Genomic DNA, 25,032 nt, shown 5'->3' on the forward strand with positions numbered 1-25,032 from the left:
CAATCTGGAGATGCAATTGAGGACAGGATTACCCTTTCAGTCTGAGTATTGGTAGAGGTGAGAACTCTGTAGTGGCTGGCTGCTTTGCTTCTCTGGTCTTCAGTATTAACCCCAACATCTGTCTCTTGGTTTTTATTATTAATACCAACTAGGATTCATGCTACAAAACAACATGAACCAAAAGTATCCATCAAGGTGAGTCACACAACACCACTTTCCCACTCTCTTTGCAAGAGAAAATCTTGGAGCTCCTGAATTTACAGGCTTGAAATACCTCTTGGCCTTCCATTTAAATAACTACAAGCCATCTGTTTGTCTTAAGACAGATGTCAATATGTATAATATCATGGACATCCAATATTCTGTCATGCCCTCTGTACCACTGGTCCAGCATCATCTAAACATAAGTTCAGAAATTTCTATGTATGTATACACGCATGTGGCACTCAATCTCACACTCTCCTGGTTCATCGCATCCTCTTTAGACCTTCTTTCCTGAGAGACAGTTGCAAGCCGTGTAAGATCTTCCTTCTTACATTTCCTTTTCTACCTAGCTCAGTTCCAGGCTCAATTAACCAAGGATGACTGCCACCTGAACTTGCTGGTAAAGAGGCTAGTACAAATCAATTGGCAGCAGGCCTGACAGAAGTGGGAAGGTGCTAGCTATGTCATCACCTTAGAGGGTGTCTTCATTATCCCTTAATTCTAAGGTCATGCCCAGATGCATGGGTATGTATGGTTTTGCCTGTTTGTCATCGGCTGTCTTCCTTTTGCCTGACCAGATAGAGTCTAACTGGTCAGTTAGACTATTTCCTCTTTATGATCACAGTGTTGGACCAAGGATTCAGCTCAACACTAAGCAGTCTCTCCTGAGACCCATTTTAGATTTACTATTTTTGTTTGCATGTATGTGTATATCTGTCTGTGCATGTGTGTGCACATAAGTGCAGGTTCCTGTAGAAGCCAGAGAAGGTGTCAGATCCCTATGAAGCTGAAGTTATAAACAGTTGCGAGCCACCTCATGCGGATGCTGGAAACTGAACGCAAGTCCTCTGGAAGACCAGCCAGTGCTCTTAAATGCTCAGTCATCTCTCCAGCCCCTTCCTTGAGCATTTTGCTCTTGTTCTTGGAAAACATACTGTTCGTACCTGTGAGATCATGATGCGCATAAGGATAATGTTATGCAAGGCTGTCAGTAGTAGTCAGTAGTAGTCTAATATGGAGGTCTTGCATTAGAGAATAAATCAATCATAGAGGAAAACAAGCTAGAGACACTGAGAAAAGGAAAGGGTCTTGAAATTATGTAAACTCCAGCTGGGTATAGGAGCAGAGCCCAGCACTTGGGAGGCAGAAGCAGGAGTACTGCCGTAGGTTCAAGGTTAGCCTGAACTACACAGAATGAGCTTCAGGTTAATCTGGGTTACATAGATCTTGCCTCATATAAAGTCATACATAAACATACACACACACACACAATGAACAAATAGCTTTTTGAACCTATGCCTAAATCTAGAAACATACTGTAGACTGCCTAGTCTCATAAACCAAAATTCCCTCTTTGGATTACACCTTACTTTGATTTTCTGTTATTTGCTTCTGAAACAGTTCTGCATAATACAAACAAACATCAAAATCTGGAAGTGTGCAGCTGCTAAGCTTGTTCTACCTTGCCCAGTCATGGGATGAGCATAAATTCTGAAGATTGAGACTAGTATATTGAGTGGTACAATGTCTTCTTACTGCTCCATTTCCTCTGCAGTAAGTTTCGTTAACTACTGGCAAGTTACCACTGTGGCTCAGCGGCCCTAGTTGTGTTCTAATATACTTGGAGTCATTGGATGAAGTTATAGGTTAGTTCTGACCTAACCACATCACAAAGTATTGATCTAATGGAAAAATACTTTGTATTTTAAGTTCCCTGTCCTTGATTTACTACTCCTTGGAGTCTGTGTTTTCCATTTTTGTGACTTAAAGACAGGAGGCAGAGATATTCTCAGATGACATTTCAGGGAATAATTTTACTTCTTAATCAATTAAACTTCTTTCCAACTCTCTTAGAACTGATTTCTCCAGCTCCTTTTCTGCTCTTGGGAAAAGAAATAGAAATAGAAGTATTGGTATCTTCAGCCTCCTGGTGAAGTGATGTTTGTACTATCCCAGATATCTGAGAGAAGCAGGGGAGAAAAGACGGCAAATACCTAAAACTGATGACGAAACTCATTAGTAGAGAGTACTTGTTGTATAGACCAGAGGGCTTTTCCTCTTTTATTATGGTACCAGCAATATTGTTCTGTTTAAAACTGAAGGCCAGGTTTTACATTTAGTAACATCTTTCATTTGTGAAATGGGATTTGAACAATTAGAAATATTACAAGCATGAGCGAGCTCCAGGCAGAGTTTGGAGCTAGAGAAGGGGGATCTTGCTGTCGTCGGAACTTCTGGGATTTTTGTTTTGTGTTTGTTTGTTTTAGGGGTTGTTTGTTTGTTTTGTTTTGTTTTTGGAGACAGGGTTTCTCTGTGTGGCCTTGGCTGTCCTGAAACTCACTCTGTAGATCAGGCTGACCTTGAACCACAGATCTGCCTGCCTCTGTCCCCTGAGTGCTGGGATTGAAGGTGTGTGCCACTACCACCTAGCAGGAACAGTTTTTATTACATGGATGAAGTAATGGTGTTTGCTTGTAGAGAAATGGGAGCATAATTGCAATCCTGTTAACATTCCCCATGCAGAGAAGTCTAGAACATAAAGGGGAGGGCGCAACTCCAGAGAGCCCTAAGGACTCATGGCTTCCTCATAATTATATTCCCTTTTCTACCAGAAAAACATAAATATTCAGCATATGACCTGGCCCCAGGAATGAAGGAGCCCCATTTTGGGTGTGCCTTTTTGCTCTCATTGCAAGAGATGATTCATAGCTTCATAAACATGGAACTACTTGTTTGGAGAATATGTAACAGGAGTAGAGAGATGCTCTTAACAGCAGTTACGAGCACATGCTGTTGTCACAAATGACTGGAGTTCAGTTTCTAACACCCACGTCACATGGCCTATAACACCTGTAACTCCAGCTCTAGGGGCATATATGCTGTCTCTTGGCTTCCTTGAGCACCAGTATTTATGTTCACACATATGTAATTAAAAAGAAAATAATTTAAAAATATATTTAAAAAAGAAAATACACAATGTTCATTAGAAAAGGAGATCAATGAGCATGCGTGAGCTGACTTTACACATGCATATTTTATATCAATAGACATGTAAGCCTTGCCCCACCAGGGTGGGATTTACCATAGGAAAGTACTGGGGGAACAGGCTTTCTTAAGCCATTTGGAGGTTCACCTGATTGGATCAAATCGCAAGGCTCAGGTAGTGGGAGAGCATCTGACTCCCTTTCAGCCTAAAGCAATTTCCAGCTGCCAGAAAGTTGAAATATTAGATCAAATTATACTAGCTTGGTTAAAATAAGCACCCCTAGAAATAGAGCAGTATAAATATTATATGAAAAGTGGTATCCCTAATTCTCTATTTCCCCTACTTCTGCATCTTAGTAACTAGTGTTGGAGTCTTCATTAATGTTAATGTCCCTGGCTAGTTAGTTTCACTAGTTGGTATACAAATTATTGACACATCCTCAAAGCCATTCCTTTCTGTGATTGTTTCATTCAGAAACATCCTTTATAGCTACCAATAGAAGAAAACAAACGAAAACACTTAAAAACAATGGGTACATTTTTTTCATGCCGAACAATTTGGCATAACACTGACAATATGCCTTAAGCAAAACCAAATCAACAAACAAAAATCAAACTGCCCTTTATTCACTGTTGTGACCCACACTGCAATACACAGTCTATGCACTGTAGCATCCATCGTATGGACAATAGTTTGAAATGAATGTTAATGTGTTTATCTGGCAGGATCTAGGCAATCTTAACTGTATGTTATAATTGCTATTTTTGTACAGCCTCGAAATAGGCACCATTCCACTTGAGAAAATAAAGGGTTAGCAAAGAAGAAATTTCCCAAAGCCACTTAACTAGCAAGTGTCTGAGCCAGTAAGCCACATCCTACCCTCTGTTTTGTTTTTGGTTTTGTGTTCTCTTCCTTTTTCTAGCCAGTTTCATACATCCCAAGCTGGCCTAAAACTTGCACTCATTGTGTGTATCACACCCAGTTTACATCACCCTGGGGAGCAAACCCAGAGAATTGTGCATGCAGCATGGGAACCCCAACAACTGAACTACAGTCTTAGCCCCAGCCTCCGTGTTTCCGCATTATAGTCCCGGAGCCCTTACCAGGCATATGTAAATATAGACAAGAACAGGAAGAGTGCAAGAGACTACTACAGAGCCAGTGAACTCAGTAAACAAGGCTGTTTACCACAAGCCTGCTGATCTGAGTTCTGTCCCCAGAACCCACAGGGTAGAAGGAAAGAACTTAATCCCACGATTGTCCTTTGATTTTTAGGTGCATGTCTTGCCCCTCCCCAATTAATAAATGTGAACTATTAATTATTTTATAAAGGACTTTAAAAAGAGACACTGTTAGTTTCATACACTAAGTTTAGAATTTGAACTGTTGCTTAAGGCATAGCCTACAAGGCTGAAAATGTATTGACTGAGCTGTATTATAAACCTGCTTTCCTCCTGTCTCTCCTAAGCATTCTCCTTAACCATCAGTATGCACTCAGTGTTCCACCTATGTCAGCAATGACCAGCATATCTTTGTGTCTAGGTGGATACTATTAACTTTACTTTTCAAATGTGGCCAAAGACCAGTGAGATGGTCCACTCAGAAAAGGTATTTGCCATGCAAGCTTGGGAACTTGAATTTGATCCTTGAACCTACATAAAGGTAAGGAGAGAACCAATTTTGACCCTCAGATAAATGGACTATGCACACCTCTACACACACCACCACCACCACCACCACAAATAATAATAATATAGCTTGTAGCTGTACATAGCAGTGCGTGTCTGTAATCCTAGCACTTGAGAACTGGAGGCAGAAGATTCCAGAGGTCAAGATCATTCTCAGCTCCATGTCAGTTCAAGGCAAGCTTGAATTACAGGAGACCCTATCCCTCCATCCCAAAGAAGCAAGAAAGAAGGATAAAGAAAAACCAAATGCAGAGTGTTGGTGGCATACACCTTTAATCCCAGTCCTCAGGAGGCAGAGGCAGGAGGATCTCTGTGAGTTCCAGGCCAGCCTGGTTACAGAGAAAGTTCCAGGACAGGAGCCAAAGCAATGCAAAGAAACCCTGTCTTGAAAAGCCAAAAATAAAATAAACTTAAACCAAATAAATATCCAAATATGACTGCTCTGGCATAAAAAGCAAAGCAAAAGGAGAGTAGTGGTGGATGCAGAACAGAGCCTTACATTAAAATGACCAGCAGGTGCAGCTGGCTTTGAACATCCCAGCTGTCTGAGCTCAAGTCGCTCATTTCTCTGTGCTTCTACATGCTCCTCCCTAAAATGGGATGCACTTCGAGATTTATAAAACGTGAGGTAAATCAAACAGTGCATACATAGTCCAAGGATTTCTGAATGTACTTACTGTTACTAATCTGTTGTGCTCTGGGATGAATCTGAGGGCCTCCTGTTGTTTCTCTATATCTGCTTCTCCCTAGGTGACCTCATTCAATCCCATGACTTTAAAAATACTCTATACTAACAACTCCAAAATGTATGTCTCTTGCCAAACAGATCTCTCCAAATGTGAGCCAGCTCATGTCACTGCTCTACTCAGAATCAACTGCTGTGGCTTCCTTTCTCTCTCTCACCGAAACAACCTAAGCCCCACTGGAAGCCTGTGAGGTCTTCCACACCCTGTCCTACTTTGCTGGTCATTCCCAACTCTTTCCTCATTCTTTCTTTTTCAGCCATACTGCTGCTGTATGTTGAGCACCCCTAAATACTCTTGCTCCTCAGATCCTTTCTACTCCCATTCTGTTTGTATATTCACCCCCAAATGTTCATGCAACATGATCCTTTGTATGATTGAAGTTGCTGTTCAGATATTAGCTCATCAAAAAGCCTGTCTATCCCTGACCCCTTTCTGTTTCTTCCTCTTGTTTTATATTTCTATATGATCTGATTATTAGTGCATCTCTTCATTTTAATGGTCTGTTGTTTTTGCTTAGAGTGTGAGCTGAGCTAAATTCATTTTGTGCACAACTCCTAAATCAGTGCTTGCTATATGGCAGGCATTCAATAAATATTTATTGCTTGGCTATAATTATGTTAATTGCCCAGCTTATAAAATCTCTTGCTCTTTCTGCCCCACTAATTTGCATTTTATATTGGTTCTTAAGACTCTTATGTTGAAACTAGACACTTTGGGGCCAGTAATATGGCATATCAGGTAAGGACACTTGTCACCAAAGCTGATGACCTGAGTTCCATCCCAAGAACCCACACTGAGGGAGGGAGGAGAGAGAGCTGACTACTGTGGGTTATCTTTTGAGCTCTATAATAGTGCTGTAGTGTGTGTGTGTGTGTTCATGTACATGTGTACAAAGTAATAAACATTTTAATAAACTAGAAAATTTCTCCATAGTAGAGATTGGTTCACTGTTTAGCAGAGAAATACTCCTTGCACACCCACCACAAATTCTTAGATAATAACTAAAGAGCAGGAATAGTAAGAAGGCTGAGCAGGCAGAGACACTCATTACAGAGTCTCAGGACCTGGGTTCAACTACTGGAACTCACAATGTAGAAGGAGAGAACAGACTCTTGCAATGAACTGTTAAAAACTTGAAGCCTGGGAAAGTAATACTTTTGCTTCTGAATCACTAAGCTAATTATTGGTTAGATATTGCATCTAAACAAAACATTTGACCGTTCTTCAAGCCTTTCCTTTCCCCCTATTCATTTTTCTGAATCTTGGCCCACTCATTTGCTTAACTCAAAATTTAAGGCATGTTCCTGGACTTCTCTATATCCCATCCATCTGTAAATCTACTCTGTTTATCCTGCCACTGCTTAGTCTCCTCCTCCTCTAAGTCCCAGGACAGTACCACCTGTCTGCAGCTGCCATCCTCCTCTTACATTCTCATCTTCCCATTTGCTTTTCCTCTGAACAGCCAGCGATCTCATGAAAATGTAAATTACACAGTGCCCTCCTGCTTAAAGGTTTCAGGGCCTTCCTTTACTTATTCGACTGTAAGTTAGTGACTCAGAAAAACTTCTGGCCCATTGCCCTAGCCCCATGTGATGACTGGCGCCCACTTCTCTACTACTGGTTTCCAACCTGCCCAAGACTTCCAGTTCCATGCACCTCTTTTCATGTTCATGAGCATAGGAAGCCCTATCCTGTCTCTAAATATCCGTGCTACTGACTCTTTGACTAAATGGACTCACCTTAAATGCCGTGTCCCCAGGGAGGCTTTCCCACACCACCTAGTTGTTCTTCTGCCAGAGAATCAGTTAATTCATTTATAATGTTTGCACAATTGTACCTAATATTCTTTCTGGTTATTATTACCCTCCCTGTTGTAGAATGACAACTTGATGAAGAGACATGCTTTGCTCCTTCAAAGGGGTTCATAATAGCCTCTATTGGAGAGTGAACACTCCGGAAAAAAGGATGGAATAATAACTGTCTCACCTGGGATAAGCGGATAAAGGAATGCGAGTTTCCTAATACTTTGCTTTAGTATTTTCCTCATTCATATTTGCTGAAATCCATTGTCCAACCCACACAAAGGACCAGCCCCTCACTATTTCTTAGTAGCCACTAAGTCAAGATCTGGTCTCCTTTCAATAGTTTAGGATCACTAAATAAGGGAGGGGGGGGAAAGCCAGAAATGAAGATTATTGAACAATTGTCATTTGTCACTTAAGATATTGAGGCCATGAAAATAAATTAAACATCTTTGGAGTTGGCGATGGCTATGTTAGGGAATATAGACCGGGAGAAAGAGTAAGATAGGAAAACAAACTCTAAAGGAGACAGGACATAACCAGCACTCCACGCTGTAAGCACGCAAGGCTCTGATTTGATACCAGTCAGTTCTTGCCTTGTAGATAAACTAAGATGGGGTGATGCAATGAAGTGGGATGGGGAGGATAAAAATGATAGGGTCGGGCGCCAGGACCAGTGAAGCGAACGAAGCTAGGGAGGAAGTAGAACTGAGTGAGTATCAAGAGGAGAGCAATACAAAAGCAGCCTAGGATCTCGCCGGAGTGGCAAGCGTTAAAGGGAGGCGGGGAGTGACGCGGTTTGCGTCTAGAGCGGCTCCTTGGAGTCCACAGCATCCACCGCCAGAGCCTCGCCTTCCTTTCTCCGTCTGCAGACATATCGAGACACAAAAAGAGGCAACCCCTGGACCAGCGCGAGGGAGCTACTCCCATCATGACCGAGACCACAAAGACCCACGTTATCCTGCTGGCCTGTGGCAGCTTCAATCCCATCACTAAAGGGCACATTCAGATGTTCGGTGAGTCCTCCCGCCCACCCCGGAGGCTGCTTCTGCTGCTCTACTCTCGCCAATGCCAGGGTTTTCCAGGGCGACTGGGCAGAAAGGCGTGCGCCCCTCCTGAGGGGTGCGTCCGCTGATCTGGCTGGTGCCAGGTCAGCCCCGGAGATCACCGCTAGCGAGAGCCTACGCAGGCTGCGTTTTTCCAGGCTTCTCTAGCTTGGGGCTAGATCGCCTCGCTGAGGGCCATGGGTGGGGGAGGTGCGGGGCTGGGGGGTGAATGTCCTCTGGGGCGGGGTGGGGGCTCCAGGTTAGAGCCCTGGTGTGCGACGGTGCGGAGGTTTGACTACTTGGCAGGCGAGGGTAGGGATGGGGAAAGAGGATGGGGTGCGAAGAGGGGAGGAGAGAGGTTGGAGATAACGTGCTGTTTGTTTAGGATGGACAGAAAGCTCGAAGGAGTTAAATGTGCCTCAGAGACACAAACACTCGCACACGACACACCAGTGACAGGGACTGGGGTCTCAAGGAGACAACTAACAGGTTTGGCTGGCGGTTCCTGGAGACTCAGGGGCAAATGTTTGGGGGTTGTGGCTGTGTGTGGCCCCGAGCGGTGGATGCTGACTGATGGCGAGGGGTACCCCTGACCGGCCAAGGTTTAGCTCTGGCTGCCTAGGAAGGGGAGGGGGCGGGGCGGATGCTGCGGGAGGTGGTCCACGAGCTGGAGAGATGGACCCGGGTCCAAGTTGGCCAAGGTTCTGCCCAAAGCGGCTATGGCACTCGGCAGCCTTGCGGCTTGAGTGTGAGGATGCATGTGGGCTAGAGACGCGTCTTAAGGAGTTTGTTTTTGAGGTTTGGGGCATACCGTGAGAGAGATCGAGTCCCAGTGTCTGGGGGCATATATAAGGTTTAGCAGAGAGTCGATTGTCCACGCGGGTTGGAAATTTCTCGCACCAGTGCAGAAGCCACGCGGCTCGGAGGCTGCTCCTGTAGGACCCAAAGGCGCAGGGTGTGTGAGCTTGTAGACCCCTGAGAGAGGGACGCGGGGGTCACTTTAAAAGCAGGAATTGAGAAGTTAGAAGTTGGTGGTGCTTTTTCCTCGGAAAGTAGGTGAGAGCCAGGGCTCTAGGATGGAAGAAAGATTCTGAGAGGCCCTGACCCGGCCCTGCGGTGAGGCGCTCTCCACAGGCGGCGGTGCTGAAATGCAGAGCGCTGCCACTGGCTGCGGGCACACGTGTTTACCCAGGGCTGGAGGACCGCCAGAGCTTTCCTAGGCTGTTTAATGAAAGCCACAACATACCCGTAAAGACGACCCCAAATGTCCAAGCTAAAAATATCCATCTCTAAACCTAAAAGGTGAATCCTCACTTGGCCCGACTATTAAAAAACTCACAAGGTTATAAAACTACCCTGCACACAGGGCAGATTCCCGTAGCCACCTTACAGAATGGGAAGAGGGTGTCTAATTAGTGGCCATCACTTCCGCATTACTCTGTAAGCTTCTAAAAGTATTTATTCCGAGATGACGCCAACTGTTAAACAGGAGGCTTTGTTACAGCTTGTTACAGCATCGAGGTGAACCAGCAGCAGGGTGGGCCACCTTCTCAGTTTTCTGAAGTAACAACATCCCAGGCATTCGCCACTTTTTAACTTTCTTGTGAATCAAGTGTCTTTTCTCTTGTATTTTTCATCCTCATCATCCACTTCTCTGTTGGCAGCCTCACGTTGATACTGTTTCCCTCTCCCTTGGCCAGGAAGGATTGTGTTTCCTTGGGAACTCCTTAGCTCTAGGAATCTTTAGGGAACCGGTGGGATCCTCCTTGCTTTCTGGAACTAAGGAGGTGGAAAATCCCATTTGCTGTAGAATCAGAAGTGGGTCAGATTTTGATTGATAGCCAGGGCACTGTCTTGCAGCCAGATGGTTTGGTAGCAATGATGGTGGTGATGGTGGGGGGGGGGGATGCTAACTTGCCTATTCTCCAGAAGCTTTGGGGATAGAATATGAACGCAGGCATAGGTTGTAGCATAAGGTTTTACATTTAGAATAAGTGAAAGGAGACTTTTGACAGTGGCCATTATTCACTCCCTGTTGGCATCAAGGACCAATGGAGAAGATCTGTCAACAAAGCCTTTTGAGCATCCATTAAGTGTAACCTAAAGAGCAACACAGGAACAAGCCGTGATGTGCTCATGATGGGTTCAGGCAGCTTACCACCTAATGGAGGCTTTTCTAAAAGTACATACACAGGTGAAGAGGAAGCAAGAAAAAAAGGGCAAAATGGATATAAACTAAACATTGTGGCATCTCTTACTGGTACCTTTGAGCTTCTTACACATTTTGAAGATTATTTTATCACATTTATGTCTTTATTATTTGTGCCTCTGTTCATGCATGCTTTCATATGAGGGTCAAGGAACAACTTGTGAGAATTGCTGTGTGTGTGCTGGGTACTGAACTCAGGATGTTAGCTTTGGTGGCAAGCACCTTTGTCTTCTGAGCCATCTACACAGCCCTTTAAGTCATGTTTTTGTTTTCTTATTCAACTATTTTTAGAACTCCTGTCTCAATTATATCACCCTGGATAGCCTAGAATCTACTATGTATATCTGACCAGTCTTGAACTCACAGAGATCTACCTGCCTCTACCTTTTGAGTACTGGGCTTGTAGGCCTGAATGGTTTTATTTCATTTCCTATTTCTTGACAATGGGTCTCACTCTTAACCCAATCTGATCCAAAAGTTATAATAATTCTCCTATCTCAACTTTGCAAGTGCTGGAATAGGCACGAACCACCATGCTTGACTTTATAAATTTTGTATGGCAGTTTCTAGTTAAAAGCGTCTCATGTATGTTTTGAACTTGTTCATGTTAACAATCTTACAAGACAAATATCACCATCTCCTTTGTGAGTGGGAAACTAATATTCAAAGCCTGAGCAGTTAACAAAGTGATTTGATCTTGAGACAGGGTTTCAAGTATCCTAGGCTGGACTTAGCATGGCTGTTCTGACAAGGATGACCTTGAACTCCTGCTTCTGCCTCCTGAATACTGAGATTGTATGAGCACACCATCACTCCCTTGACTGGGCTGTCAGGGGCCTCACATTTCAGATCCCTCTTACAGATACTGCTGTACTGCATGGCCAGAAAGAAGCACTTAGTCAGTCTGGTTGGGCCATCTATTGAACACTATTTCCTTTAAACATATACTAATTAGAATGGAATTGACCATCAGCTCACTGCATTCTAGATGATGTGTTTCCTTAAGAGCTTTTTTCTCATTGCAAGAGAGACAAGTTATCCATGCACAATTTCCATTTAAAAATGATGTTAAGATATTCTCCCCATGAACACATAAGTACTTAACATAATTACATTATGAAATTTTCTTCAGGTGTGTGAAATTTTGTGATACATGCTTCTAACCCAGAATTTGAGATGCAGAAGTAGGAGCATCAGGAATCAAGGACAGTTTTTGTTACATTAAGGCCAGCTACATGAGACACTACCTAAAAACAAAAGCAAAAGCAAAAAACCCTTAAATTCCTTTAGTAGCGTGCCTGTATTTTTCAAAATCCAGTTGCTTACTAGAAGGGAAAAAAAGAGTAAAAGTATAAACAAACAGAATCAGCACTTAGAACTAAAGAACTCACTTTTCTTTTTTGAAATGCATGTAGGTATATGTACCTGTGTGCAGGAGCATGTATATGTAAGGGGCCATGTATGTGAACAGGTCTGCCTGAAGGCCATGGGACAACTTTGAATGTTATTCTCAGGAGCCATTCACCTTTTTTAAGAAAGACATGACCTCTCACTAATAAACCCCAGGAACCCACTTGTCTCCACCTGCCCAGTGCTGGAACGACAAGTGTGTATCACCAAGCTTTTTTTAAAATGTGAATTCTGGAGATTGAACTCGGGTCCTTTAGGAAAAAGTACTGATAAAGCCATCCTCAAGCCAGATTCTTCATTTTTATAAATTAAACCTAGTAAAACTTTTGGATATTTGTAAAATATTTTAGAATGAACCTTCTTTTACTCTGAAGAGAGAGTTGAACTTAATTTATATAATTTGTGGGCTACAGAAACATAGGAAAACATAGTATTTGTGACTAAGCTAATTGATAATTTTATACTCATTTGTAACTGGAATGTTCTTAGGGAATGAATAAAAAGCTTTTAGCAAAGTAAACCCATGAACTACATTTCATGGGTCAACTTCATTGCATAAGAGGGCAATGTGAAGCTTGAAGGATTTTTATGTAAATTCCTAGTTTTCATAACTCTTAAGAAAATTATACTGAAATACCATTTCTAGCATACTAATGTGTAATTTCTACTTAAAATTAAGAATAATAGATATTTATATTGATACTTTTTTCTTAATAATTTATTTTAAGTATATTTTGTGTGCATTGGTGTGAGGGTGTCAGATCCTGGGGAACTAGAGTTGCAAGTTGTGTGATGCCAATGGGTGCTGGAATTGAACCCAATTTCTCTGGAAGAACAGCCAATGCTCTTAACTGTTGACCCATCTCTCAGCCCCATATATTTATTTGTAAGTCTACCATTGAGTAAACAGCAAGTTTAACTAGAAAAGGAAAAAAAAAAAAAAAAAAGGACATTGATTAGTTTGGGCATAAAAGCTAGATGAATGAGATGATTTAATTGGAGCTGAACTATATTCTGCTTTTGATGATTGTAAAAACCTAGATTTTCCAGTGTTTCTATTTCACCATGTCTTCACTTTGAGCAATTAGGGTCATTTGAAAAGAGGCAGGGTCTGATTCTGCTCCTTCTAAAGGGTGGTGAGGCAGCTCTCTGGGTATACAGATAGAAAGTAGCCTCTATTGTTATAGATGGTGATGAATTTAAGGGTCAATGATAGGGAACTGCCAGGAAGTAAGAAAGCATTTAAGATACTATCGTTGCCTACATGGAGAGTTCCAGGCAAGCCAGAGCAAGACCTTATCTGGGGGAGGGAGTGCATTTAACATGCTTGAAATACTTATATCATTAAAAGGTCACTAAAGACAAATACCATGGTTTTGCTTGATATTCAGTGAGAAGGATGGATTCGTGGTAAGTGGGGAGGGCAGAAATGGGATCGTTTGAGTCAAGTTCTCACTGTGTAGCACAGGCTGCTCTACATCCTGCTATATAGCTCAGGCTAGCCTTCAACGTACCATCCTCCTGCCTCAGCATCCTGAGTGCTGGGATTTACAGCTGTGTGCCACCATTTCTGGCTGAGCCTTTACAAATGGCAAAGCAGAAAGACATGTGTGTCATTTGATCAAGATCATAAGTGAAAATTGGGAAGGAACCAGTTTTCATAGATCCAGACCCAAATCCACAGTCGCCTTTCATATCTGTTCTGGTGATTGTTAGGATGATATTGAGAGTCACTAGCATTGCTGAAAGGGGGAGCCATTGGCACTTAGCTGGGAACAGAGAAGGAAGAGGAGGATCTCACAGCTGTTTCCCTTTGGTAACACAGGCCACCAACAAGCTGCATTCAACAGAGACATCTGCTCATAGGGAGAAGAGGCCTTGTTTTTGTTAGTACTCCCCTTCTCCAATTTCACTGTACTCCCACCTCCCCCAACATTCTCTTCCCTTCCCACTCTTTACTTCAACTGACACCTTTATTTAGATTTTCACTTCAAGGGTACTTTCTCAAGAGAACCCCCACTGACAGGGAGCCTGTCTTCCCTGACATTGGCTTCTGTAGCATCTGATACTTTCTGTGCTGTAAGTCTCAGTTCACTTCAAACCCTCATTTCTTCACAAACTCCATTTTTCATGCTATAATTGAATTTTCATAAGGAGAAAAACAATGTGTGGTTTCATCACTATTTCCTAATACCTAGCATGGAGTAGGTATTAGGAAATAGTTCCCTGCTACAGTTGCTGAATAAATAGGGAATAAATGACAGAATAGACTCTTGGGCCAGGCAGAAGAACTGAGCATTTTCATGGCCTGAAATGGAGTCATCAGATATCAGAATCAGGAAAAGTTCAAGATGCCTCAGGGGACAGAGAGGAGAGATGCTAGAGGGGCGGGAGAGGTCTAATCAACTGTGAAAGCTTGTGAGTACTCTCCAGGGACTAGAACTTTATCCCAATGTCAGTGAAGAGACATTGCAATGTTTTTAAGTGAAGAAGTAAAATAGCCATATCTTTAACATTAATACCTAGTTGGACTTTTAAGAGTCCATTATCTTTATTTATAGGGATGTGTGTGCCTCGGAGGTCAGACAAAGACACAGGTTACCCTAGACTTGAAGTTTCAGGTGGTTGTGAGTTGCCTGATGTGGGTCCTGGAAACTGAACACGGGTCTTTTGGAAGAGCTGCAAGTGCTCTGAACCATGAGCTGTCTCTCTAGCCTTGTAATTGAATGCAACGTAGGCAGCTGGTGAAGGGGAGAACATGGTGGGTTCTTACACAGGTCAGCAATACAGAATCAAGTCAGAAGATGGCCATCTGGCCTGACTGCTGTTACTTGGGAAGGGCAATGAGTGTATCCAGAAGTCACCAAGGGAGTAAAAAGAGATCCACATTTGCTGACTTGTAAGTTCCTGACCAGGACAGATAATAGAAGATACCAGAGGAGAAGCAGGGTTTAGCTGGCAGGTAACATGAATTTGAGTGGGTTTTACCCCAAAATTTTGGAAATACATATTCTGACCAAGCACTGAAATAGAAGTATCTAGCTAAGTTCAAAGTCTCTCCATAGCCTGGCATATCTGAGTGCCATATGCAAACTTCCCAAGAGGCTCCAGACACATTCTTCAAAGTTCACACATGAACGATGCTGACATTCATCAGCATTGTAGAAATTAAAAATATCAAAAGTTTTTTTTTTAAACTATGAAATTGGAAGATAATCAAGATCTTAACCTGACTGGTTTTTTTCTTAATGTGGGTGCTATGAAATGGGGGGCAGCTGATATTGTTCACAATATCATAAGTTCACAAAACTTTCCAACACTTGCCCATCCGCAAGATGGTGGCTGTAGTAACACAATCAAGCTGGGCTGGGGAATCCCACCAAACACAATGCTAAGTTGAAGATCTCTATGAAGGTTTGTACTTGGGCCTCTCATGGTTGCTTCTCTGTGTGTGCTCATGACACAGGAAGATTGGCCTGGTACAAACAGCTTGACTTGCTTTCTCTTGCTGAATGGAGTGGCTGCCCTCACATGGACAGCAGCTAACTAAAAGAGACAAATCTCTCACCCAGAATTCATCCCAAGCCAAAGATAGTCTAGAATAGGACTTCAGAAGTTTTTTCTATTTGTGGCCATTTTTCATCTAAGACATTTTTTTTTAACCCATCCCTGGTTATATAAAATAGGTATACAGACCAAACATTTACTGATAATAAATCACAAAGAAATAACTTCTAAAACAGATCTTTGGTATATGTATGCTTTTATCATTTATTAAAGATAAAAGAAAATTTTCATGCTAATGAGATGGATACACTTGTTTATTTTACATTAAAAAAAATCAAGGTTTGGGCCAGGTGGTAGTGACACACACCTTTAATCCCAGCACTCAAGAGGCAGAGGCAAGTGGATCTCTTTGAGTTCAAAGCCAGCTTGGTCTACAGATCAAGTTCCAGGACAGGCTCCAAAGCTACACAGAGAAACCATGTCTCAAAAACAACAACAACAAAGAATCAATGCTCGAAGCTTGGAATATAGTACCTGCATCCATTCATAAGGTGCTGGGTTTGATCTCCAAATAAACCTAGTTTGGTGGTGCAGGAAACAGATGGGAGAGAATCAGAAGTTCAAGATCATCCTCAACTACAAAACAAGTTTGAAACCAGTCTGGGCTACACAAGGAGCTGTCTAAAAAAAAAGAAAAAAGAAAACTAAACAAAACTAAACCCCCAAGCAAAACAGAAACAAGGGGTTAAATCTTGGCTGAATATTTGATACTGCAGGACGCAGACCATCTTCATGTTTCTGTTGCTGCTGTTTTAATGTTATAACTATCAGTTTTGAGAACACTGCTTCACATAGGAAGAAGTATGCGCACACAGGCCAGTTCAGAAAGTGTTGGAAACTCTGTCCTCATTCTGTAATTGTTGACCTCACTTGTCAACTTGATACACCTGAAGAGAGAGCTTCAACTGAGAAATCATGGCCACCAGATTGTCCCGTGGGTGTGTCTACAGGGAATTTTCTTGATTGCTGTTTGATATGGGAACACTGGGCCCACTATGGAAAGCCCCACTCTGGGCAGGCCGGCCTGGCTGTATGAGAACGCAGGTTGAAGAAGCCAGGGAAAGCAAACCTGTAAGCAGTGGTTCTTTGTGGTCTCCGCCTCAGTTCCTGCCTTGAGCTTCTGCCCTGCCTTCACTCTATGACAAACTGTAACCATATTCTGTGTATCTAAGTCTGATACACACACACACACACACACACACACACACACACACACACACATGAGTGTAGTGGCTTGTGTTTGGTGGGTGAAAACAGGTGTGTCTGGAATTTCATTAGCCAGTCATCTAGTTGAGTACAGCTAAAAAAAAAAAAAAAAAAAAAAAGGTTTTATTGCTAAAAAATTGAATATTCTTTTTCAGAAGGAATTGAACTGTTAGACTATCTTAAATGAAGATACAATCTGCTAACACTCAAATCTGAACTTCTATTCCTAAGAGACTCAGCCACGAGGGTGTGTGTGTGTAGAATGAAACCCCAATTTTTAATGTTTCTTTGAACAAGATGTGGTGACCTTTGCCTGCAATCCCAGGACTTGGGAGACTGAAGCATAAGGATGCTACAAATTTGAGGCCAGCCCTGGCTACATAGTGAGTCCCAGGTTAGCCCTGACCACAGAATGAGATATTATCTCCATAACAAAACTTGAAGAAACTCCAAACAAAAATGAAGCCAAAGAACCAACCAATGAAACAAAGAGTTTTTTGGACAGAGTCATGCTCTCTCTCTCTCTCTCTCTCTCTCTCTCTCTCTCTCTCTCTCTCTCTCTCTCTCCTCTCTCTCTCATCTTTGTTTTTTCTTTGAAACAGAATCTAACTATGCAACCTTGACTTGCGTAGAACTCTCAGTGTAGCCCAAGCTGGCCTTGAACTTGCAGCAGTCCTGCAGCCTGGACCTCCTTACTGCTAGGATTATAGTTGTGCACCACCATGCTGAACTCAAGGCTTTTTATAGACAAGCATTGTACCATGAGCTCCACCTTCAGCCCTGCTGTTTGAGTTGAATCATAATATATCATTTTCCTCCCAGCCACCAAAGTAGTGTCCTGTTGGTGGTAATTGCTTAATGAATATCTGGCATTGCAAAATATACTTTCTACAGCTGTTCTTTTCAACTTTAGAGTTTCAAGGATTCTAAATGAAAAAAATGCATTAAAACAGAAAAAAAAAAAAAATGCCTAGCAATGCCTGGCAGTGGTGGTGCATGCCTTTAATTCCAGGACCTGGGTGGCAAATGGATGTCTGACTTAGAGGCCAGCCTGATCTACAGAGCTAGTTCCAGGATAGCCAGGACTACACAGAGAAACCCTGTCTCAAAAAAAAAAAAAAAAAAAAAAAAAAAAAAAAGAAGGTTAAAAAAAACCACACACACAAAAATCACAAAACAAAAACAAAAATGAAAATTACAACAAAACCAAAGAACAAGCACAAAGAAATGCATTAAATACCTTTTCAGAGTCAGTTTTGTTTTGCAGTTCTCGACATACATGAGTTTGCTTCACCAAAGGCATCTGGAATAATTCTTTTGGAAGTGTTGCTTTAGACCTAAGACATAGAAGCTCTTTACATATCTCAAAATATGTAAAAGCGGTATCAGTTCACAACGAACAAGCATTTCCACTGCCAGAGATCTTCTAATTATAAGCATTCAGGGGCATAGATCACATATTCTCCTTTTGATACTTTCTGGCAGCTAGTCTCAGAAGTATTTTAGCTTGAAACGATGTGTCAATGCTTCCCTCATGTGTCAATGCTTCCCTGCTGACACTGGCTCTGCTTTCCTTCTGCACTTCAGTTTCTGAAGATTTATGAATCTTACAGCAAAGGCAGGTGCAGCCCCTACTACCACCTTCACCGCAATCACCCTCTCTATGATTTTGTATCTGAATATTAAAGACTGATTGCCACCCAACTGTTTTTCGTTAAACTTGCTGCATAATGTTCTTTAGTCTTGGATAAAGAACTAGTCAATACAATTCTTATAATCTGGGGCCTGGAGAGATGGCTCAGAGGACGAGCACTCGATTCTTTTCCAGAGGCCCTGGGTTTGATTCCCAGCACCCATGTGGTAACTAACAATCATTTGTAATTCTAGTTTCAGAGGATCTGACACCCTCTTCTTCTGGCCTCCACGGGCTCTTCATGTGTGTAGTGCATAACCATACATGAAGGCAAAACACCCATATGCATAAAATAAAAATGAATACAACAATTCTTAGAATTAGGGGGATAGTAAAGTTAAAAGGAGGAGGTATCCAGAGACCAAGAGAGCTGGCTCTTGAAGGACTGGTGTCTCCCTTGTCATCTGCAACACTGTCGAAGCCCACTTTGTGAGTAGCCACACTGCTGGATATGGACTTCCTTTAACATTTATCACACTGCCAGGCAGTGGTGGTGCACACACCTTTAATCCCAATACTCAGGAGGCAGAGGGAGGCGTATCTCTGAGTGTGAGGCCAGTTGGTCTACAGAGCTAGTTCCAGGACAGTCAGAGAAACCCTCTCTTGAAAAGCCAAAAACAAACAAAAACCATTTACCACATCACAGGAGCAGGAAGAGAAGACAGTCCCTAAGTAAAAGTTAAGTGCTCATGGTGTCTCACTTGTTGCTTGCTTAGACTAAAACTCTTGGACTTGGGCTTAATTCTTGCCTCTTTTGTACTCTACTGATGTCAGGAAATCTTTGTGTCTTCTCCATGTAACTAGGATCAACACCTCATGTCACCTACACTCCTATCCTAAGCCACTGTTGCTTTTCTTCCAAACAATTGCAAACACCTTTTAGAAATGATTTTTATTCTCTGCGAGACAGAACCTCATGTAGCCCAGCCTGGCCATGAACTCACTGTGACTTTGAACTTCTGATTCTCCTGGGGATTTACATGCACTGGCCTCCATGCCCAGTTCATGCGGGGCTGAGTGTGGAGCCTTCATGTATGCCAGGCAAGCACTATACCAACTGAGCTACACCCCCAGCTCGCTGTCCTCTTAACTGGATTCACTACTGTCTGTGGCCATCGATACTTAGTTTTTCTCCCTGAATGTTTGCATTTATTCAATTATTTATTGTGGGGTTGGGGCTGGTTTCAACACATTTTAAGCAAAGAGTCAAAGAGATCCTTTAAAAAAAAAAAAATGTATGCCAGTTCTAAGTCAGGTAGCAAGTAAACACAGCAGGTCAGATGAGCACCAGCCATCTCATCCTTGGAATTTGGTTTTCTCGGCTGTAAAGGGGCAGCAGGCAGTCTGGATAAGATCAGGGTGTTGACTGACAGAAAAGGCTGTTCTACCAGGAATGTTCGGCCTCAGCCTGTGGCCACATGTGGGTACAAAGAGCTATGGAAGTCTGAGTTTGAAAGTTGGAGCTGCCCAGGGGGCAGGGTGGGGACTGGCATTTGGGGCTGACAGAAAGCTAAGTGTGAAGTGGCAGGCTAAAGAATTTCCAGGAGGCTGGCTGTCAGGGAGACTATGTACACTGGGGAGGGAGGGAGACAAGAGGCAGAAAACAGGCTGCTAGAGGTGCCAAGGGAGCCAGACAAAACTGAGCACTTTTATTAATTTTTCAAATTATATTTATGTGGGGGGTGCATGTGTACATGCACACACATGTGTGCACATGTGTGTGATGAGTGTATGGGGTGGTAAGAGGACAACTTGTGGGAGTCAGTTCTCTTTCCACCCTATGGGCCCCAGGGACCAAACTCAAGTTGTCAGTCTTAGTAGCAAGTGCGTTTCCTCTCAGTCCAGCACTTTTATTGAGCCCTGGAGGGGAGACGGCAAAGCCTGGAGTTGTGCCAAGTCATGGGACCTGCACCCCAGATGCAAGCCTTTCCTCTACCAGCCTCCCATTAGATATAGATGACTGTGGCATTATAAAAATATTGTGATGTTATTTTCTTTGTATTGCTTTTTGAAATGGGATTTTCTTTTTATCCTGGTTTTACTTATTGATTTTTCTGAAATGAAATCACTGTGCATTGTACAAACCATCTCTATTGATGAACTACACTGCTATACAACCTTCTAAAACATTAAGAAACAAAAATCCCACTTCCCTGGTGAGAAGCCATACTCACCCAGGTCCTCAGTCTGTGTCTTCTGTCCCTCAGAGGTTGTATCTGCCGGTCTGGGGTTCCCAGAAGTCATGTCATCCTGGTTACATCTATAATTTTGAAGAATTTGGCTGTGCACCGCCTCTCATCTCCACTTAATTGAAAAGTAAATAGTTCAAAGATCCTCCCTTTGACACCTGTTTTCATTTGTCCCGAAGGTCTTAAGCAAATAATACATTCCCATTCTTGGTATAAGGCTCATTTTCTATAGCTAAAAAGTATTATTATACCCTTTAAAGACCCAACTAAATGACACTCCATAGAGGGGTTTGGCTTTCCAATACTTTGTTTTACAACATTTTCCCAGCCCTTCATCTTGGTACCCACAGAGATATACATCCCATGGAGCACAGAGATGCTGCTATATCGCTAACTGTCCATGCTGTTTTTGAAAGTATTGATGTGCTGATAAATATTTAGCAGCATGTGACTCATATACTTCATGTTCCTTAGACTAAAGCAGTGGTTTAAAATTTAGAGAGTGTGATCTATTATAAACTAAAGCTAAGACAATAAAATCTTGTACATACAAATTCAAGTCATAATTACTTTATTTACTATGAACCAATCTTGTTGAGCATCATTAAAAAGTTATTTACTTGTTTCGCTCCAGGGAGTCAACATTGATGTATAATAAATGATTTCTTTCCTGCTGTGAACAATGTTGATAAAAAGTAGACAAATATACCATTTTTCTCCTTTATTAAAATACTCTTTTTCTTTGTGTTTTGTATGTCTCTCCCTCTGTGTATACATACATCATACATACATACATATGTGCATATATATACATTATGCATTGTGTTCAAGTGTGTACAGATGTGTGTGTGTGTGTATGTGTGTGTGTGTGTGTGTGTATGTAAGTGTAGAAATCAGTTGGCCTTGTTTTTTGTAATGTTGTCTCCCCTTGGTCTGGAGCTTGCTGAGTAGGCTAGACTAATTACCTGGCTAGGAAGTCCCAAACATCTGCTTGCCTTTCTACCTTGCTTGGCTTATTTGTGTGAGTTCTGAGGATTGAACCTAGGACTTTGTGCTTGCAGGTCAAGCACTGTACTGAATGAGCTACCTCCAAGAGGCATTTTCTCTTTTCAACCAACCAAACAGGCTGCCTGATAATTGGTTTGTAAATATACTTACTTTCTCAGAGCCTTGTTTTTCTCATCTGTAACACTGGGTGATCAATGTAACTTAGAGGTTGGCACCCAGTGGCCTGTGGCCAAATATGGGCTACCACCTACCACCTGCTTTTGTAGAGTAAGAAAGTTAAGAATGGCTTTTACATTTTTTTTTTTGGAATGGCTGAAAATATAAATTAAGGATACTCTTTTGTGATGTGTAAAAATTTCTTGAAATAAAAATTTTAGTATTCACTATTGGAGTTTTAATAACACAAAACCAGGTTCACTCAAGTGTACATTATTTATGGATGTTTTTGCAATTAAAAACTGGGGTTGAGCAGTTGCAATAAATGATGGAAGAACTGAAAAGTGCAGAAATCTAGGATGAACATTTATAGAGATAGGATGTGTACCTGTGGAGATTGGAATGACAGCAAGTCTGAAGGGCTCTTAAATGGGAAGGAAGTACTGTTGAAGGCTGTTACCTAGAAGACCCATTTAGTGAGCAATTTTCAGTCTAACTGAATCTCTAAAAAGACTCATTCAAGCAGCAAGTGTAGTTTCAATGTCACAACTATAATTTTTCTGGCCAACTGGGCAAATGATCATGGGTACAGTGGGGATAATTTTGTGGCCTCTGGCTCATGCCAGACCTTGATTAGCCCTGGTCCTTGTCAGTCATCCATCTGCTGCTGAACATGATATATTTTCTCAGAACTCAGTTGCACCTTCCTTGCCTCTCAGTTCCTCCTTTTTAAAGCTCATTACTGACATCCTTTACACTGGAAGGTTTAAAACACAACATCCTTTGCATCATGAGCCTGCAGGCTCCTCTGGCAGGCATCAGCATCTCACCTCCCTCTGAACCTTGATAGCACTCGGTTTGTACATCTCTTATAACACTTAGCACATCTTGCTGTTGGTTGTAGCTATTTATGCCTCTACTTCAATTTCCCTATCAGACTTGGGACCTTGCCAGGGTCTTCTGACTTTTTATGTCTCCTGAGGTACCTAGCACACTGTTCTGAGCACATAGAATGTGCAATGAAAATTTAACAAATGAACGAATGAATCATTAAACCAATGAAGATATTTAGAATCTCAATACCTAGATAAAGCCGGCGATCAGAAAAAAAGAAGAAACCCAGGGAAGCAAACGTTAACTCAGTAAGACCATGTTAGAAAACAAGACAGCCAATACAAGGTGCCAATGACTCGAGGACTTCAAAACTTAGATAAGTCTTGCTGTAAAAATGAGAATGCTCAGATGGGCTTGGTGACTGTAATCCCAGAACTTGGGGAGCTGAGGTGGGAGGGTTGTCATGAGTTTGACACCAGACTGGGCTATATAGTGAATGTGACACTAACCTGAGCTACAGAGGGAAACTGTCAACAAAGGAAGCAAGGGCTGAGGGCAAGGCTCTGCTGGTAAAGGCTCTTGCTCCTCCTGTCAACCTCAATTCAACCCCTAGGACTTTCATGACAGAAGGAGAGAACTGTTATCCTTCAGCCTCCTCATGGGCATGTGCCCCAAATAAATGTACTTACAAACAGACAAAAGGCAAAAGGCTTCCAGGAAGAGGAACCACTTCACAGAGTATAGTCTCCCCACGTTTGGAGGGTGGGTAGGGTGGGAGAGTCATGCTTGGGAGCTCACTATGTACTGGGAGGAGTGAAAATATGGTGTTGAGGGTGGAGTGGAATGCTGATACTGTCCCTGGATGTTTTAGGTAGATGCACCATTCTTCATCCAGGCTTTGGTGCACATGGTGGTAAAAGAGAGTTTGAGTAGGAGAAGGGAGTGGGATTTGATTTATTCACAGTTTGAAAAAGGGTCTATGTACACGGCGCCAGGCAAAGGGAAGCATTGTAAATGATTTACTCTACTTCAGACAAATGAACAAGACAAACAACGGTAACAAAAATGCCTCGTGGCTTGTCAGTTGCAAGTTTTCATCTTTAGAAATTGCGGAATCTCTCTTGGAAGACTGCAAAAACCATGAGGCTCTTCATCTAGTCCTAGAATTCTCTGGAAAACAGCTCCCCAGGCATCAGTCCTTCCTCTACTCAAGATTGGTTAGTTTGGTGGAAAACACTGTTTTCCCAAGTAGCCAAATGTTGTGTGACAAAACTATTCCTGAGAAGATGCTACACATATGTCTACTCACTCCAGATAGAGAGCCTATGACAGACTAAAGCACAGATACCACCAAAGTCCAACAGAGTGAACCAATAAGTTTTATTTGGGTCACTTACTTACAGGAATATGGGGGAGGGGTTACTAACAAGAACAGCTGCATCACCAAAGCCCACCCCAGCACAGGTGACAGCTCACAAACTTCCTGAAGCTCTCTTGAGTTGTTTACCTTTCTGCTTAAGGAGCTTTCTTGCTGGGTGGAAATGTTTCAGTACTGGAAGAAACTATTACACAACACCAAACAGTGCTTGGCAGAATCGTAACTTTTCAGAAATGTTCCACGGGGCTGCTGATAGCTTCCTGGGACTCCTACCTATTGGCTTTAGTTCTTTTTCTTGACATTCAGGGAGCAGGTCTAGTTTGTCTTTTGTTTGGGAGCCATCCAGACAACCGAAGCCAACTACTCTATTGGCCCCCTAGCCTTCTCTTTAGGCTTCCTTCCTCTGATAGTCACATTTCTAGTTTTCACAGTGCCCTGACCCAACTTTTAATCTTTCCTTATTGTCTATAATCCTTTGAAAATGCCACACCCAGTTCATGCTGCAGCATTCCCACAGGGCCTGATGTGTGCTGGATGACATACTACTGAGCTAGGCTTAGTAGGTGATTTCTTTTATTTGTGATGTGGCTGTCTCTTTCTCATTGAATCAGGTTAGGCATGCAATGGACACCTGCATGCTAAAACATCCTGACTATTGATTGGGTCAGTTTGGTTGATTAAACCACTTAAAGACTCCAATTTATTTAAACAATCTAACTGGTGTGTTGCTAAGATATGCTGTAGAGTTGGAACCTTGCAGGGCAGCATTTATAGGTTTAGTACTATGAGTTCGTTGTTTATATGTTTAGTATTATGAGTTTGTCAGCCATACTCTAGGAAAGGCATTCAGTAAGAAAGAAATCTTGCAGACTGTCAGGACTCAGACTGGATAGTCAGGGAGCACCACAGG

At 42.3% G+C, this 25,032-nt stretch overlaps 1 protein-coding gene across 1 annotated transcript in view; it reads left to right on the plus strand.

Moving 5' to 3' along the window:
• The first annotated feature begins 8,206 nt into the window (after positions 1–8,206).
• Positions 8,207–25,032, plus strand: part of Nmnat2 (nicotinamide nucleotide adenylyltransferase 2) — a 154,928-nt gene continuing 138,102 nt past the window's right edge. Inside the window, exon 1 of the mRNA XM_051185986.1 lies at positions 8,207–8,442. Within this exon, the coding sequence (XP_051041943.1) occupies positions 8,358–8,442 (85 nt within the window). The 5' untranslated portion in view covers positions 8,207–8,357. The remainder of the gene's footprint in view (positions 8,443–25,032) is intronic.

The sequence above is a fragment of the Phodopus roborovskii genome, unplaced genomic scaffold (genome assembly GCF_943737965.1).
Source record: "Phodopus roborovskii unplaced genomic scaffold, PHOROB, whole genome shotgun sequence".
Classification (NCBI taxonomy): Eukaryota; Metazoa; Chordata; class Mammalia; order Rodentia; family Cricetidae; genus Phodopus; species Phodopus roborovskii.